This window comes from Geotrypetes seraphini, chromosome 4 (assembly GCF_902459505.1).
Source record: "Geotrypetes seraphini chromosome 4, aGeoSer1.1, whole genome shotgun sequence".
In the NCBI taxonomy this organism is placed as follows: Eukaryota; Metazoa; Chordata; class Amphibia; order Gymnophiona; family Dermophiidae; genus Geotrypetes; species Geotrypetes seraphini.
The window spans coordinates 186,175,232-186,194,410 of record NC_047087.1 but is presented as its reverse complement, the minus strand read 5'-3'; the positions used below and the strand labels follow the sequence as shown (position 1 = coordinate 186,194,410).

General features: G+C 44.9%; 1 protein-coding gene across 1 annotated transcript in view; it reads right to left on the bottom strand.

Annotated features, from left to right (window-relative positions):
- The window catches only part of LOC117358968 (calcium-binding protein CML19-like), a 50,677-nt gene that overhangs the window by 9,278 nt on the left and 22,220 nt on the right, over window positions 1-19,179 (bottom strand). The window contains exons 2-4 of the mRNA XM_033940959.1: window positions 14,230-14,366; window positions 10,194-10,298; window positions 1,989-2,092 (exon numbers count right to left, since the gene is read on the bottom strand). Coding sequence (XP_033796850.1) covers window positions 1,989-2,092; window positions 10,194-10,298; window positions 14,230-14,366 — 346 coding nt within the window. The remainder of the gene's footprint in view (window positions 1-1,988; window positions 2,093-10,193; window positions 10,299-14,229; window positions 14,367-19,179) is intronic.

The following is a 19,179-nucleotide window of genomic DNA, read 5'->3' as shown; positions in this document are numbered from 1 at the left end:
CCTGGAATCACTACTGCGAACCCTTCCTGAAATATGCTAGACCTCGCTGGAGATCCGGTTATTCAAAGCCGCATTCACCTTGGCCTTTTTCGGAGCCCTCAGACTGGGGGAGTTGGTCCTGCCCAATACACAGCAGAATACAGGACTATTGTTGGGTGATGTGGAGTTGAAGGCTGATGGTTTGTACATACATATGCGTAGGTCCAAGACGGACCAAATGGCAAGGAGGCACGGAATTACTTTGGGAGCAATTCCAGGTAACATCATGTGCCCCGTCAGAGCATTGGTAGACTACCTGGCTGTTTGCCCAAAGGGAACTGTACATCTACTATGCCATTCAACTACACTCCCACTATCGCAATATCAATTCACTAAGGTACTCAGCAGAGTTTTAGAGCAAATAGGTGTGAGCAGTAAACAGTACAGCTCACATTCATTCAGAATTGGGGCAGCCACTTTAGCTAGACTAGCAGGTTTGCCAAACACCACAATTCAGGAGATCGGCAGATGGAGGTCTAACAGATACCAGCTGTATGTTAGACCTCATCTGGTGTAATGCAAATGTCTCAATTTTGTCTTGTCTTTTCAGGAAAGAAAGTAGTGTGGATCTGCGGCCATTCCTACGTGCACTGGGCGAGCAGGAGAGCCCGACTTCGTAAGGCAGTCATAGGCCTGGGCTTGTCCACGTCCGGTGACACTCTGGAATGGTTTGGAATGTGAGGCATGAGGTGGGACCAGTTGCGACCAACCATCTTAGAGTTGTTATTGATACGCCCTCAGCCGTGAACGCTCATAATACATCTCAGTGATAATGATGTGACTTTTACATACACTGTTGAACTTATAAAAAAATTGCAACGGGACATGTTGGAGGTGGCCGACATGTGCAGGGGTATAGGGCTGGTGTGGTCCCACATAATCCCTTGTCGGGTTTGGAGGAATGAAAAATCCCATAAATCTGTTGAAAAGACAAGACAAAAGCTTAACAAGTGGATGTGCAAATTTATGTACTCCTTAAGGGGCATCAATATAGGGCATGAATTAATCACAAAAGATTGTCCGGGCTTATATCGGCGGGATGGGGTGCACCTTTCTGATATAGGCTTGGACAATTTTATCAGTGACATACAAGATGTGATTGACACCTTGTTAATGTGAATGGCCGCAGCATGAGGCATTTGGTGTTGGGTAACTCGCAGCAAGTGAGGTGTCACTGTCACGAGTTGTGGCAGGGATAGTGCTTAATAAAAGGGGGGGAACCCAACACAAGCGGGGGAGGGGGAACATTTGGGAGGGGAATAAGATTGCCGCTCTAAAATGAGGGCTCCTAACCCTCCATGGATGAGAGACCCCTCTTGGATGTAGGGGCAAGCAGAGGTTTGACCATCATAACCCCCAATCGCTTGAATGGCGATCGGGGGGAACAACGAACGGGGCCTGGGATGCTTGGACGGCAGCTCGGGCCAAGCAGAAATAGAGCATCTACTTGAACAGCAGTGCCTACTTTTATGCAGTGCTGATGAACCCCAGCTTGGTATGGTGGTATACCCCTCCCCCAGGGGTAAGGTAATTAGAAGTTAGGATAAGTTGAAGTACTGTATTTGACAGGTTATTGTTAGTTCAATATGTTATTTATAGGCAGAATTATTGGATATGGTTTAATGTGATTGTGTTGTAACCATGCTGTGGCCATAAACAAAACTTCCGTAGTGGAAATTTAACCATGGTGTCTGACTCTGATTATGGGGAGGGAGGGGGGAGAAAAGGGGTGGAGGATAGATATCAGGGGCACTCCAGTGAGGCTTCCCCAGCCTTGAGGTGCCTGCTTTATTTGTGCAATGCCCTCCTAGGTACATTAGATAGATTGTGAGCCCTCCGGGAGAGATAGGGGGAAATGCTTGAGTACTTGTATGTAAACCGCTTTGAATGTGGTTGTGTGACTATAAAAATGCAGTATACAAGTCCCTATCCCTTATCCCTTTATTTACCACAGTCGATAATATGGAATCCTTGTACAATTTCTTCATAATGATTGTAGGGGTCCCCTTGCCTTTCTGCAACAAGTGCCTGAAACTCTTGGAATGTCAGCTTTCTGCAGAGCAAAGAATGCAAGAATCAAAAATATAGATCTAATGGATCTATGCCCTTTATTGTGAGACTTTCAGTTAACTCCTGCGGTCAATATTCAGCTGTGGAGATGACCATAATAATTTTAATAGAATTCCCAACTCAAGAATATAAGGGCAAATCAAACTATAAAACAAACTCCCTTATTAATCAATCAACACACTCAAGGTAATTGTAGTCTAAAGGGTTATCTAATCAAAGTGACTTCAGTTTCAAGCATCAACGACTTCAAAATTGGTTTAAAAAATCCAATAGGTAGGAAAAAGCCTCAGAATACCTTCCACATCATCCAGTTTAAATGTGGCTGAACCTTTTAGGTGAGCCTCATCAGTGTAAAAAGCCTCCTCAATTGCATTTGATACCAAAAGCCTTGTGCAGTGCATGAAGCGAGAGTCACTCAATTTAAAGATAAAGTTATTCAATATTCATCTGTTGGGAGAATTCACCACACACCACATGCCAATGAGGTTTTAAAAGGTTCTTCCACATTTAAATTGGATGATGTGGAAGGGGTTCTGAGGCTTTTCCTACCTCTTGGATTTTTAACCTATTTTGAAGTCGTTGATGCTTGAAATTGAAATCACTTTGATTAGATAACCCTTTAGACTGCAATTATCTTGCAAACTGTACAATGAGTGTGTTGACTGGTTCATAATAATTCTAATGCCAGCGCTAGTATTTAAATATTTATATGAAACACCAGGGCTTTTTTTGAGGGAGTATTCAGGGGTACAATGAGCGAAGTGATTAAATTTGCGGGCAAAACAAAGTTGTTCAGAGTAGTGAAGATGCAGGGGGATTGCGAAGATCTGCAACGTGACATAATCAGGCTCGAGACATTGGCATCAACATGGCAGATGAGATTCAATATGGATAAATGTAAAGTGATGCATGTCGGTAACAAAAATCTCATTCACAAATACAGGATGTCCGGGGCAGTACTTGGAGAGACCTCCCAGGAAAGGGACTTAGGAGTTCTGATCGACAAGTTGATGAAGCCGTCTGCGCAATGTGTGGCGGCGGTGGCGAAAAGGGTGAACAGAATGCTAGGAATGATAAAGAAGGGGATCACGAACAGATCGGAGAAGGTTATCATGCCGCTGTACCAGGCCATGGTGCGCCCTCACCTGGAGTACTGCGTCCAGCACTGGTCGCCATACATGAAGAAGGACATGGTACTACTCGACAGGGTCCAGAAAAGAGTGACCAAGATGGTTAAGGGGTTGGAGGAGCTGTCGTACAGTGAAAGATTGGGGAAACTGGGCCTCTTCTCCCTCGAACAGTGGAGATTGAGAGGGGACATGATTGAAACATTCAAGGTACTGAAGGGGATAGACTTAGTAGACAAGGATAGGTTGTTCACCCTCTCCAGGGTAAGGAGAACAAGAGGGCATTCTCTAAAGTTGAAAGGGGATAGTTTCCGTACGTAAGGAAGTTCTTCTTCACCCAGAGAGTGGTGGAACACTGGAATACTCTTCCGGAGGCTATCATAGGGGAAAAAACCCTCCAGGGTTTCAAGACAAAGTTAGATAAGTTCCTGCTGAACAAGAACGGGCGCTGGTAAGGCTAGTCTCAGTTAGGGCACTGGTCTTTGACCAGAGGGCCACCGCGTGAGCGGACTGCTGGTCTGACCCAGCAGTGGCAATTCTTATGGTCTTATGTTCAATGGGCCCCTCAATATTAATAAAAGAGCACAGGTTCTGTACATTCAGTGCTGCCTTTTCATGGATTCTGGGGCTGGTTGCAGGGGGCTGGATACTGTGGGGTGGGTCCTTCAGTGTTCACCCCACTCCTGAAGAATGGACTGGTATTTGAGTAAGGACACTAGAGAATGACATGGGGATGGGTACCCGGAGGCAGGGAAAGAGCCAGTAAGGATAGGGCAAACTTTGTCTCTGTGTAATTCTATAAAAACCTGAGACTAGTATCAATATGTAAAAACTTAACACATCTTAGACAATTGGCAACTGAATTTAATGATTTTTTTTTTAAAAAACTACAGAAGCTGCTTTTGGATTTCAATGAACTACTGTTAAATGACATCATTTGTGTCTTGTCTGCCATCTGCAATGTCCTTCCATCGTGTGCCCAGCTGCTCAAGAATCTTACTATTACCACAACAGATTCATACATCGTTGCTGGCATGAAGGAACATTTCTAACATTTAATAGACACTTATCTTCCTTTTCATCCACTACACAGCTTCTCTGCCCTATCATATGACATTATTCAGCTTGTGTACCTGACTCAGGCCCAGATGCACTAAAGTCAGCGATCATCGCTAATCCAGTTATAACTCCTTTAGTGACGATCATATTTTAGTGATAATCACATTTGCCGACCCGATTCACAAAACAGCTCCTTGCATGTTTTTTCTCTTGATCGCCAATTTTCTGATCCGGCCATGCAAATTAGCTAAAATTCCATGCAACTAGTCAAGTGACTGATGCACTAATATCATTTGGCAATGCACAAAATAAAAACAACAGGGGTTTTAGTGATCCAAAAAAAGTGACTGGTCAAGACCAGTACCTGTCTAACCATAGTTCAGTCTTTTTTTAATGGGCACAGATGCTGTATGTGTTACACATGCACAGTATCTGCCCCATTTAAAAAGAAAAAAAGCCCTCCCTCCCCCGCCAATGATGTCCCTCCCTAACATCCCCCAGACAAACTGGCACTGACAACGATACCAGGAACTGACCTTCCCACTCCATCCTGCCAATGAAGGCCCCCTGTGCCAGGCAGCCCGCCCCTGATCCATACCCTACCCTACTCTCATCCCCTTTCCACTTAAAAAAAGGCAGGAGGGATGCCCAATTCCTCCTGCCATCAGATGCTCCCCCAAATCCCCCACCTCTGGACCCTCCAAATTAGGAGCAGAAAGAATGCGGTCCCACTGACTCTGAGGCCTGCCATTCCAAAATGATGGGCTTTCCCCTCCCTTGCGCATCATGTGATGCACGGGGAGGTGCCTAAAGCCTTGATTGACTCAGACGCATAATGCTCCTCCCAAGGGGAGCCAATCAGGGCCTTAGACTCCTCCCTCTGTATCCTGGAAGACAGAGGGAGGATCCTAAGGTTCTGATTGAACCAATTGGGGCCTCAGGTTCCTCCCTCTGTATCCCAGGATGCAGAGGGAGGAGCCTAATGCCTGATTAACATAGAAACATAGAAACATAATGGTAGATAAAGGCCAAATGGCCCATCCAGTCTGCCCATCCACAGTGACCATTATCTGTTACTCTCTCTAAGAGATCCCAAATGACTATCCCAGGCTTTCTTGAAATCAGACACAGTTTCTGTCTCTACCACCTCTACCGGAAGACTGTTCCACGCATCTACCACCCTTTCTGTAAATAAATATTTCCTTAGATTACTCCTGAGCCTATCTCCTCTTAATTTCATCCTATGCCCTCTTATTCAGAGCTTCCTTTCAAATGATAGACACTCCACTCATGCGCATGTACATCACATAGGTATATAAACATCTCTATCATATCTCCCCTCTCCCGCCTTTCCTCCAAAGTATACAGATGGTGATCTTTAAGTCTGTCCCCATACGCCTTATGATGAAGACCACATACCATTTTAGTAGCCTTCCTCTGGAACGACTCCATCCTTTTTATCTTTTTGAAGGTGCGGCTTCCAGAATTGTACACAATATTCTAAATGAGGTCTCAATACCTCCTTTTTCCTACTGGCCATACCTCTCCGTATGCACCCTAGCATCCTTCTAGCTTTCACCATCACCTTTTTAACATACAATCAAACCCTAGTCCCGCTCTTCTGTTGTGTACTTAAGTTCTTCACACTCTAAACTGTACCGTTCCCTCAGGTTTTTGCAGCCCAAATGCTTGACCTTCTATTTCTTAGCCTAATGCCTCTCTCAAGGGGACTCCTTCCTATGAATTCCAGGATACAGAGGGAGGAGCCTAAGTCCCTGATTGAGCCAATCGGGGCCTGAGGCTCCTCTCTCTGTATCCCATGATGCACCGGGGAGGGGAAGGCCCATCATTTTGGACTGGCAGGCCTTGGAGCAGGTGGGACCGCATCCTTCCTGCTCCCAACTTGTAAAAAACGTACCGGTTGGGTTTGGAGGTTGGGGTGTTCGCGGGAGCATCCGGGGTAGGAAGGAGTGGGCATTCCTCCTGCCTTTTTTTTTGGGGGGGGAAGGAGGGAGGGTAGGGGATGGTTTGGGGTGGTGCCTGGCAAGGGGGCCTCCATTGGCAGGAAGGAGTGTGCATACCTCCTGCCAATTTTTGTTCATGCAAGGGGGGTCAGCAAGACAGAAGGGAGTGGGCATCTCTCCTGCCAATTTTTGCTAGGGCGGAGGGGTCATAAAGAGGAGCCCATGAAAAAAAAAGGTTTCCTGCCCTGAACAGCTGAGTGGCTGGAGGCTGCTTTGGGGCTTCCCCTACCTCTCAGCTATTCAGGCTTCCCCTGCCAGCTCTGCGCATCTGTGAGAGTTGTTCTCACAGCGATCAGACGGGAGAGCTGGGGATTACGACAAACCTCCCCGCAAATCATTTGCATGCAAAATTTTTTGTGCATCAATAGCTTTTCAAAAATCAGAGTGGATTAGATCTTACCAATCCTGTTTAGTGCATCTGGCCCTCAATTACTGCTTGTTTACAGAAAAATGAAGTGTACCATACTACAAAGGAAGTATTTATTTATCAAGACTTGTATACCATATTAGTGAAGGCATTCATTTAAAATGGTTTACATCAGTTATTAAAAAAGACAAACAAAAGATGATTTAGCCCAGTGTTTTTCAACCTTTTTACACCTATGGACCGGCAGAAATAAAAGAATTATTCTGTGGACCGGCATTGGTCCATGGACTAGCAGTTAAAGAACACTGGGCTAAGTTGTGGGCCAGACTAGGTTGTGGGCCAGGTTAGGTGGAGGGGTAGCACTATACATTAAAGAGGACATCAAAACCACCAGGATCACTGATGTCAAGTATACCGGGGAATCCCTCTGGGTAAACCTGGCAAGAGGTGGCAAAAAATGCCTGTATCTTGGAGTGGTATACAGACCTCCAAGACAACCGGAAGACATGGACGCAGAATTAATTGAAGACATAGAGAATATAACTCTACGGGGCGACACTGTACTGCTAGGGGACTTCAACATACCTGATGCAGACTGGAACACATTTTCAGCAACAACCAGCAGCAGCAGGAAGCTTTTGACCTCCATAAAAGGAGTACATCTCAGACAGATGGTAACGGAGCCAACTAGAGCCCAGGCGATCCTAGACCTGGTACTCACCAACGAGGAAAGCGTCTCAGAGGTCTCGGTAGGAGATACGCTAGCCTCCAGCGACCATAACATGGTATGGTTCAACCTTGGGAAAGGATCCCCTAAATCAATTACAAAAACAAAGGTGCTCCAATTCCGGGGCACCGACTTCGCACGCATGGGAGATTTCGTTCATCAGACGCTGCAGGACCAAGCAGAGACCGACAATGTGGAAACTATGTGGTCGTACCTGAAATCATCCATACATGAAGCAACTAATCGCTACATAAAATCAGTAGATAAACGACAAAGAAACAACAAACCCCAATGGTTCACTGAAGAGATCTTGCACCTCATTAAGGAGAAGAAAAAAGCATTTCTTTCCTACAAACGTACGCAGAGAAGAGAAACTAAAGTAGAATATAAGACCAGATCTGCAGCGGTCAAAACAGCAGTTAGGGAGGCCAAACTTCGAGTGGAAGAAACTCTGGCAAAGAACATTAAAAAAGGGGACAAATCCTTCTTTAGGTATATCAGTGATAGGAAAAGGAACACAGACGGTATAGTACGCCTTAGACAACCGGACGGAAACTACACGGTGGCGGATTCAGAAAAAGCAGAACTACTAAATGAATATTTCTGCTCAGTCTTCACCTGCGAAGCACTGGGACACGGACCACAGTTGATGATAAAACAAGATGTGGATGACCCGTTTCAGAATTTTGAGTTCACACCTGGGGACGTTTACAATGAACTGGCAAGGCTAAAGGTAAACAAGGCCATGGGACCGGACAATTTACACCCAAGAGTGCTCAGAGAATTGAGAGACGTTCTGGCAGAACCGTTGGCAGTGCTCTTCAATCTCTCACTAAGTACGGGGAAAGTTCCGTTAGACTGGAAAACAGCCAACGTCGTTCCTCTACATAAAAAGGGTTGCAAGGCTGAGGCTGCAAACTATAGACCGGTAAGCCTCACCTCAATAGTGTGTAAACTCATGGAAACACTAATTAAGTATAAATTAGATACGATCCTGAACGAGGGAAATCTCCGGGATCCCAGCCAACATGGATTCACCAAGGGTAGGTCATGCCAGTCAAATCTAATCAACTTCTTTGACTGGGTAACAAGAAGACTGGACTCAGGAGAGTCCTTGGACGTCGTGTACCTGGACTTCAGCAAAGCGTTCGACAGTGTCCCACACCGCAGGCTGCTGAACAAGATGAAATCGATGGGATTAGGAGAGACTCTAACTGCATGGGTTAAAGATTGGCATAATGGCAGACTTCAGAGGGTGGTAGTTAACGGTACCCTCTCTAAAATGTCGGAGGTGACTAGTGGAGTGCCACAGGGTTCGGTCCTGGGCCCACTCCTCTTCAACATATTCATTGAGGATCTGACTCAAGGGCTTCAAGGCAAAGTAACCTTATTCGCTGATGACGCCAAACTATGCAATATAGTAAACGGCTATAATCTACAGGATGCTATGGAGCAAGACCTGCGTACTTTAGAAAGTTGGTCCTTGATATGGCAGCTGGGCTTTAACGCCAAGAAATGTAAGGTTATGCATCTCGGTAACGGAAATCCTTGCAGAACTTACACCCTGAATGGAGAAACTTTAACCAGGACTACGGCAGAACGAGACTTAGGAGTAATCATCAGTGCTGACATGAAAGCAGCCACTCAAGTGGAGAAGGCTTCATCTAAAGCACGGCAGATGATAGGTTGTATCAAGAGAAGTTTCGTCAACAGGAAACCTGAAGTCATGATGCCATTGTACAGAGCCATGGTGAGACCTCATCTGGAGTACTGTGTGCAATTCTGGAGGCCACATTACCGTAAGGATGTGCTCAGAATTGAGTCGGTTCAGCGGATGGCCACCAGGATGGTCTCGGGGCTAAAGGGTCTCCCGTACGAGGAAAGACTGAGCAAATTGCAGCTCTACACTCTTGAAGAGCGTAGGGAGAGGGGAGACATGATTGAGACATTTAAGTACATCACGGGACGGGTCGAGGTGGAAGATGATATCTTTCTTCTCAGGGGACCCTTGACCACAAGAGGACATCCGCTCAAACTCAGGGGAGAGAAGTTTCGTGGAGACGCCAGGAAGTACTTCTTCACGGAGAGAGTGATCGAGCATTGGAACAAGCTTCCAGTGCAGGTGGTCGAGGCACGCAGCATCCCAGACTTCAAGAACAAATGGGATACCCAGTGGGATCCCTACGAGGTCATGCCAAGGGATAGGGTCACTAGGACTTGAATGAGCGGGTCAGTAGAGTGACAGTATAATTACAATTATACTTAAGGGGTCAGAAGACTTAAGAGGGTGGGTAAATAGTGTGGGCAGACTTGATGGGCTATATGGCCCTTATCTGCCGTCATCTTTCTATGTTTCTATGTTTCTATGACCCTGCCCATCTCTACCCAATCTCCACCTCAGACACCGCATCCATAATAGTACTAATTGCACCTTGCACGTCCTGTGCCTCATCTGGAAGCCTTCCTTCTGACGTTGCAACGTCAGAGAGAAGGCTTCCTTTTCAGGTGCAGGATGCCCGTAGGAGCCACTGCCCGTGGCTTTGTGCACTGAATCAGTTAGGAAGAGGGAGCGGGCTCAAAAATAACTCCGCATTGATCGCACCATGGACCGTCGGTTGAAGAACACTGTTTTGGGCCTGATGCACGTGCTGGCCCTGTGGACCGGCAGGAAATTTCTGTGGACCGGTGGTTGAAGAATACTGATTTAGCCATCCTCAGCCATAAATATTTCTTAAAACCCCAAAAGAGGTTATGTTGGCGTGAATTATCATGACACTTACCCTTCGATAATATCCATCTGCTTCATTGTTTTACTCAGGTCATTTTCACTGATCATAAAACCAAGTAGCTCCAGAGCTTTCAAAGTCTGTGCACTGGTAAGAGATCTAGATAAGAGAATAAGATAATGAGGGAGAAACAGAGTGAATGACTATGAGTGAGTATCCACTCTCTGTCCTAAATTCATCTTCCTCCTTATATCACTGCATTTTTTTCAGTTCAGTCTTTCTAGAGTCACCATCTGTTGGGTAAATTAACTTCATATTTCGTCCCACTATAAGTATGATTTTTAAGCTTTTTGGGCAACGTTGACCCCTAGAGTGCATAGTTGTCTCTTGAATAGGTAGCTGGATATGTACGGTTACAGGCACTCCTCTCTTGTTGGTTATTTATTTTGGGCAGGGATTGGGGGGGGGAGCTTTTGGGGATGATGCTGTTACACTTTGAGCATGTATTCCAGGTATTTTTTTTTTTATTTGACTTGTACATTTGTTAGATGTTGCGAAATTGATGTTTCTATCATTGTTGCTCTACTGATGCTCAATAAAAATGATTTAAACATAAGTATGATTTTACAATTCAGTCTTTCCTAAAAATTTGAAGAAATCTATATATGCAATGAAGCAAAGCCAGAACTACATCCATATATCAGAGTGTGTACAAATAAGGGGTTGTCTTCTGCTAATGCTACCATTCCACCTCCATACAGCAGGGGCTGCTAGTCCAAGACTGAGCGGACTACATGTCCCAGACTGCACTGGGCTTTATAGCTCAGTGCTGAGCTACCTTAACAAGGTAACCCTTCTGAGTCAGGGGGCAGGGTTTCAGCAGTTAGGTGTTTATCTGCTTTAGAGGAAAATCATTCGAGGAAATCCCATATGAAAGGAGGCTTCCAAATCTAGAGGCTGATACAAGCCGCTAGAAATACTCTCCAGGAGAATTCCCTAGCCGTGGGCTAAGGGGAACCCTGGGAAGTTAAGTCTGGAAAGGACTGTTTGAAGGAGCTGACGTGAGACTTTTGATACTGGGCTGGCTGAGTAAGCCCAATTTCTTATTCTGAGAACTGTGGAATATGTTCATGGGTCTGGCTATGATTGTTTATTTGAATAGAGAAACTACTTTGTCTAAGCCTGTGAGGGAACAGGCTCAAAAGAATGTGTAAATAAAAGCTTTTCCTTATACCTGCCATAAGTGTCTATGCTGGTTTGAACACATATGTGCAGGGTAGAGAATGACATGGGGAAAAAATTTATCACCGTTCCTGCCCCATCCCCGTGAGCTCGTCCCCGTCCCTGCCCCATCCCCATGAGCTCAGTCCCCATCCATGTGTGCTCATTCCCTGTCCTTGCCCCGTGTCCGCAAGCTCAGTCCCGGTCCTGCAAGCTTGGTCCCCGTCCCCGCCCTGCAAGCTGTCAGATCCCATCCGTACAAGCCTCAAATTGTTATGATTTTATACTGAACTTATTTTATTAAAGTATAAAAAGAGACTATTCTGTACAATTGTCATTTTATAAACACAAATAATACAGAGCAAGGATCAACAAAGCCCCTGTCTCCCCTCCCTTTCACAAATATCCCTTCCACTATTGTAAAAACTGAACAAACCAAATTACTACAGAATGCTACATAGAAAAATCAAGCTAACAGAATACTTCAGTCACACATGGCAGGAATAGTGTTAGGGGAGAGCAACTAGGGCAACTGCCCCCTGGTCAGAGAGAGAGCCCTAAGTCAGCTGGAAGCTAAAGAAGCACAGCCTGGGCTTTGCGGTCCCCAGTTATGTCTAATACCAGCTCTAACAGGATACATATTTCAAATCTGAAATATTCTAATCACAAAATATAAAATCAATTTATATAAATATAAAATAAAATAATATAAAATATAAAATAATTTTTTTCTACTTTTTGTTGTCTGGTAATTTTATTCTTCAAATCACATTGGTCTCAGGCTTTGGTTTTGGGTTTCGTCTGTCTTCATTGTGGCATGGCTGGCTCCTGAAGGTAAAATAGGTGCAATTTTTTTTTACCACAGGAGCAAAACTTTTCACCGCTTCCACAGGGCGGTGAAAGGTATTGTCCCCATTCCTGCAGTAAATCAGTTGCAAATGTCCCCATTACTGCAGATTTGCTGTGGTGACCCACAGTTTACCGTGGTAAACGGTCCTCATGTCATTCTCTAGTGCAGGGCTCCAGGAAGGTCTGGACTGGACTCTGCAGCACAGCAGGTAGTTATCAAGCTGTGTTAGGGCACTAGTCCACACTATTTGCTTCTTAATACTTGTTAGAGGTCTCTAATGCTGGTTCTGGTGCCCTAACTTGGTGTTATTTAGGTAACTTCATGTTAAACTGTAATGAGATACAAAACATGTCAAAATCCATAAAAAACTGCTCATTAATATGCAAATAATATAACATGGCTTGCAATGTGCATTAGGTGCACACCACAAGCTGTGTTGCAGCCAGTAAAGACCCCCACCCCCCCAGTATAAGGGCATTAATGTATAAATATGACCCTAGTAGTGGTACTGTGAGACTACCACTAGGGGTTGCCAGACCCATTTTGGTTGATGACACCAGCAAGGATAGGAGCAACTGGGAATTGTTCATGGCTTAACCACAAGACCTCAGGGATTTTAGTAAGATAGTCCTTGAGAGGTAGGGAGGATCTACTAGAGGGGATGGGAATCTTCAGGGTAGGCTTAGCTGCTTTTAGTTTGGGAGGGGTCTGGTTGGGGTGGCACTATGGGGGGAGTTAATTGGGTAAGCCGCTAGATGGGATTTTGGCTTGGAATGGAGGGTAGGGTGCTCTGGACACTGTTACTAGTTAAGTGTGCTGGCACCTTTAACATGCAGCAACATAACCAACACAGGATAAATCACCTATTCACACCAGAGAAACTAAAAAAGACAGTGAAGGCAACCTCTGGGTGCTACAGTGCTTTATTCATTCCAACAGAAACTTATCACATATGTGTTTTAGCCAGAATGGCCTGCATGAGGAGTCTGAACAGAGGTTTAAAGCTTAATAATTACCCTCTGTTATCTTGTCCTTAATATGTAGTGTCTCTATTAAATGCCAAAATTGGGCTACCAAGCTATAGACCAATACTAATGGGCTGCATGTTAAAGGTAAAAAAAAGACAGTGAAGGTGACCTCTTGGTGCTTCAGTGCTTTTTCATTCCAATAGAGACTCGACACATATGTGTTTCGGTCAGAGTTAAGAATTAAGCTTGTGAAGACAATAGTATGCATCACTTTTTATTGTGACATATAGGGGCCACTTGGAGTGGCCTATGACTCCAGTTGGCCAGATACCTAAAACCCTTCCCATGGTATCTGGCCAATCGGGAATTGGGGAAGAGCTATGAAATTATGTGGGTGTCAACAATATGATGCCCACATAGCTAAGCAACCAAATAGGACTGCACAAAAGGCTGTTCTAACTTTGATCATTTAGTTATGAGGTTGTTGGTACTGAATATCAGCTAGTACCCACATAAATTCTGGATAACAGCCTAAATTTGTTACTGTTCTCCCCTCTCTCACACCTTAAACAAGATCTTGTTCCTCTTCTAACTTCTCAACATGATTGTACCCCCTTCAAAATCACACCTCCATATGATTGGTCCCCCTTACACCCCCTCTAAGAAATCTCCCTTCCCATACCCCAGTAGGCCTCTTGAGTCTACTTAAGCATCCCTAGTGGTCTGGAGGGTAGGACAGACAGGAATGAACCATTTTCTGCCCGGAGCCAGGATGTACATGGGTGATTGGGGTTTTCTCCTGCCTGGTCTACCCCCAAACCGCTAGTGATACTAAGGTAGGCTGGGGGGGAGAGGGGGGCTCCTGGAGCATAGGAGGAGTACTTTTGGGAGGCCTGGGTAGGGGAGAGATCTGAGAGGAATATCAATCTTGTGAGGGTCAGAAGGGGGAATTGAAATGGTGGGTGTCAAACTGATAGAGTCTCTCATGTGGGGAGGCTCTTCATACAATCTTCAGCTTTGCCTAAGAACATCCAATGACTCTCCGTCTTACCCCAAGTCTTCAGCATCAGAAAGGTTGAAGATAAACCTCAGATCCCTGATTTCTTGGGCAGTGAGTCGTGGATGAACCCATTCTGATGCCCTCAGTTCATTTTTCTGAAGCTTTTGAGACTTCCAGTGCTGTAACAACTGTGAGATTACACAATATGTCAGTGAATACATGAGCCTTTAATCTACAGAGTAAATTACTCCTAAATGTGCATAATCACTCTAACATTACCATCATAAGTTGTTGTTGCTCTCAGAGCTTTTATTTTGAGTTGGTACTCAGGGGTACTGAGTACCAACATCTTTTCCATTGCTTGATAAAAATGACCCATGGTTACATTACATTACATTGCATATACCTATTAACCGCATTACCAAAAGTTCTACACCAGGGGTGTCCAACCTTTTGGCTTCCCAGGGCCGCATTGGACGCAAAAAAATTTTCTGGGCCGCACAAACAGTAACACTAGTTGATGAATAAAAAAAATGTTGAGTAGGTCCCAAATTTGCAATCACTAATATAGAAGATGTACGTATCTAATAATAAACCTTCATTAAAGGGACACTGTGGAGAGGAACCCAAAAAAGCTTACCCTGACTGAGTGATCCTCCATGTGCACTGCTGACAGTAGGAGCAGCCACAGGCTTCCGCATACCCACTCTAATGAGTAGGGATGCGCGCTCCTGGTTCTCTCATTCACTTCTATTACAGCTATTACAGTCAATTCTGATGTCGGAGAGGACGTTCTGGGCCAGCTAATCGCTGCCTGGCTGGCCCAGAACGTCCTTTCCGACTTCAGAATTGAGTCGGAAAGACTTCCTGTCGGCTTTAGTAGCTGCAGCATTAGCATGGCGGTAAGAGCAGGGGAAAAGGAAGGAGGCTTTATTTTTTTTTTTTTGAGCGGCAGGGAGGCAGCAGGCTGGCTTTGGCTAGGGAGGGAGAAAGGTAGGCAGGCAGGATTCGGGGGTGGGGTGGGGGTGGGGCAATGTGTAGAAGGCAGTGAGAGGGACATAGGAAGGAGGCACTAGGGGCACTAAAGACATGGGAAGGAGGCACTGGGGGCACTAAAGACAGGAAGGGGCACTAAGGACATGGGAAGGAGGCACTAGGGGCACTAAAGACAGGAAGGGGCACTAAGGACATGGGAAGGAGGCACTGGGGCACTAAAGACATGGGGAGGAGGCACTGTGGGGCACTAAAGACAGGAAGGGGCACTAAGGACATGGGAAAGAGGCACTGGGGGCACTAAAGACATGGGAAGGAGGCACCGGAGGCACTAAGGACATAGGAAGGAAAGAGGGAGGGAATAGAAAGGGACAATTCTTGGGCCTGAGTGCAGAAAGAAAGAAATGAAAGAAAGGATACACAGACAGAAGGAAACGCAACCAGAGACTCATGAAATCAATCACCAGACAGCAAAGGTAGGAAAAATGATTTTATTTTCAATTTAGTGATCAAAATGTGTCAGTTTTGAGAAGTTATATCTGCTGTCTATATTTTGCACTATATTTGTCTATTTTTCTATAGTTACTGAGGTGACCGAGCTTGCGGAGATGGGGCGGAAACAGGGTTTTAAAAATTTAATTCTTGTAGTGTGCCGGTCCACAAAATAATTCTTTTATTTCTGCCGGTTCACGGGTGTAAAAAGGTTGAAAAATACTGATGTAGAGTATGCCGGCTTTCTTTTTCGCCCAGCCACACGCGTTCAAAAAGCCGCGCTTGCACGGCTGCTCAAGTTGATCAATCTTCTCCTCTCTTACAACTTCCTGTTTCCGGTTGCATCAGAGGAGAATATTGAACAAATGAGCACCCGCACGTGCGGCTGGGCGAAAAAGAAAGCCGGCATACTCTACATCTAAGGTGAGATGGAGGGAGGGAGATGGCGGAACACTGCAATCGGTCGGGTGTCTGCTGTTTTTGTATCACTGCCTGCCTGCGCTCACGTTCCAGATCCACCTGCATTTTTAGTGTGCACAATTGATCTGATTCGAGCTATAGGTGAACATGGGGGACACGTCATTGCAAGGGAGGACAAGTTAATTGATTTATTTTATGTTCTGTTTTTACTACAGGGCAGAGGCACTGAAACAGATTCTCAGTGCAGTAGTAGTAGTAGTGGTGGGCAGAATTCTCTTCTGTCTTCATGGTGTTTCGCAGTACTGAGGCTTATAGGGATGGCGGTGACGGTGACGGGGCGGTGAAGGGAACGGCGGTGACGGGGCGGTGCAGAGGTTGGTGGGCCGGGGACGGTGCATTGACGGGGACAGATTTTTTCCCCGTGTCATTCTCTAGTACCCATCCACTAATTTTGGGCTCCAGTCCCTCTCCCAAATCAGCTGTATATGACTACGCCACTGAATACAAAAATAATTGTGATGCACATATCCCAAAGCTAACATATTCCAGTTAATAAATTCAAAATAAAACAATTTTTTTCTACCTTGTTGTTTGGATGTTTTGTTTTTCCATCATCTTGATCCCAGTTTCTCTTTCTGCTTTTTGTCTATCTGCAACTAATTCTCTTTCCAGTGTCTGCTGTCCATTTTTTTCTCTTCTCTCTTGTTCCATTTCCTCCTTATGCCTGTCTACAATGTATTGATTTTTCCGTTTCAGCTTTCTTAACTTTTTCTCTCTTTTTTTTGCCTCTGTCCACTCAAATCTTGCATTCTTTCTCACCCTTCTTCTTTTTAAATGTTCAGCTATCTCTCAATTCTCCATCTTCTCTCAGTCCCTAGCTCTCTTCTTTCCCATCTCACTCCTTTCCCAGTCTCCTATTTCCTGCTTTCTACTCCCCATTAGCACATTTCTACCACTGTACTCACTGCTCTCTCACTCATCTTGCATTCTCCCTTTTGCCCTCATCCACATGGCTCACCACTTTCAGAATCCCCCTCCCTCTCTCCTCTGGTCAGGCTATAACTCCCTGTCCCTTTTTTTCCATCTCCTAGCACCTTCTTATCCTAGTTCTCTTCCCTCCTGCAGGTCCATCTCTGCTCCTCTATCCCCATAGTGCAACATTTTGCTCCCTCTATTTTCTGTTTTTCTTCTTCCCTCCCCCCTTGATGATGAACAATGGAGGGGGAAAAAAGAGAGATGCTGCTTTCTTCCATCCACGGGCCTAACATTTCTCCCTCCCATCCCGTTGCGACGTCAGAGGAAACGCTTCTGGGTCAGCCGCAGGAGGCAAGTGGGAGTCACTGCCTGCGGCTTTGATTGAACACTGTAGCAAGTCGGAGGAGGGAGCTGGCAAGAAGGTAAACACCCAGGGGCGGTAGAGGAAAACACCACATCGCCTTTGAGCAGGGCCGCACGAAATACCTCACGGGGCCACATGCAGCCCATGGGCCATATGTTGGACACCCCTGTGGTTTACAAAAGACTATTAAATTATAAACATGCTACATGGAATAGAATCAATTAAGTAGTCAGGTATTTAGAGAAAGATAAGTTTTCAGCTTTTTCCTGAAATGTGTGTAGGAATCAGCTGAGAGAAACAATGAACAAAATTATTTTTCATGAGAAGCTGCTTGAAATGCTAAAGAATGATTAATATTTTTTTTGCTTTTACAGCCCTTTAGCGGAGGAAAATCGAACAAAGCATGAGTTTTTCTACTGTGTTTATGTGTGGCTATAGGAAAACTATCAGTAAGATAGATAGGAGCTGAGCCATAGAGAACTTTATAGCAAAAACAGCCCAGCTTGAACAGTACGCGGGCTTCCACAGGTAACCAGTGAAGTTCCCAAGTATTAAATTATTGGTAAAAAATCAATGCTGCCTTGCCATGGATTCTGTGGCTGGTTGCAGGGGGGCCTGGCTACTGTGGAGTGGGTCCCTCAGTGATCACCCCACTCCTGAAGAATGGCCTGGGATTTGAATACTGCCACCTTTATTGCTAGAAAAAAAGTGCATTAGTTGCTATCATAAGCCACTTAGCAAGAAAAGAACTTGAAATAATGGCTACAGATTTCACAATTTAATTCTTTCATACACATTTATTGTAGGACAAAGTGTTGTTTTCATTAATCTTGATTTCAGTAACTTCTGTTCTATTTAATATAGGGTATTATTACTACTACTACTACTACTACAATGCAGTTCAGTATTCAACAAGGTTCATATGTATGTTTCAGTCATTTCTATTGAACAGTTGCCCAACAAATATAAACCAGATACATAACAAAACCTCCTCATTTCGCCAGTACACTGTTCACAAATTTACAGATTTACCAGGGTTCATATTAGCCACCTGTTCGGGGCTAACTGGCCATTTTCAGCGGCTCTTAACCAGTTAGTGCCACTGAAAATGTCCGGTTAGCCACTAATTCAGAACTGACTATTTTAGGGGCAGAACTGAGGCTTAGCTAATTAAGTGCCAATATTCAACACTTAACTGGCTAGGGTAACTGTATAAATAGGACCACAGAAGAGTCAGCCCTATCTTGATGCGGTAACCAATAGCACTTAACCGGCTAGGTTTTAGCCAGCTCTGGAAACCTAAATATTCGATGTCAAAGCCCTGACATGACCCAGCATTGAATTTCCAAGCAAAATGCTGAATGCCACCAGCTGAATATCGACCCCTAAATGTCAAAACATCCTATCTGTGAATTTTCAGGGATAACATATGAAGGGCATCTGCATTTATCCGTCACTTGTGCTCATAAACATAGAGATGGCAAACCAAGTACTAGTCCATAGCCAAGCCATACACTAGTCTTTACTAGTCGCATGTATATGTTATATAGTGTGAGATGCAAGAGGGGCATTTATATGGGCAGGACGGGACATAGGCATGTTTTCCACTTATGCACATAACTTACAAAATACTGTAAGTTACACAGATCCCTATCCCATTTAGGTGCCTAGAGTTATGCCAGTTCTATGGCTGGAGTGAATGCAATCATCTAAATCAGTATATCACAAACTGTGTGCTGTGGCACACTAGTGTACCG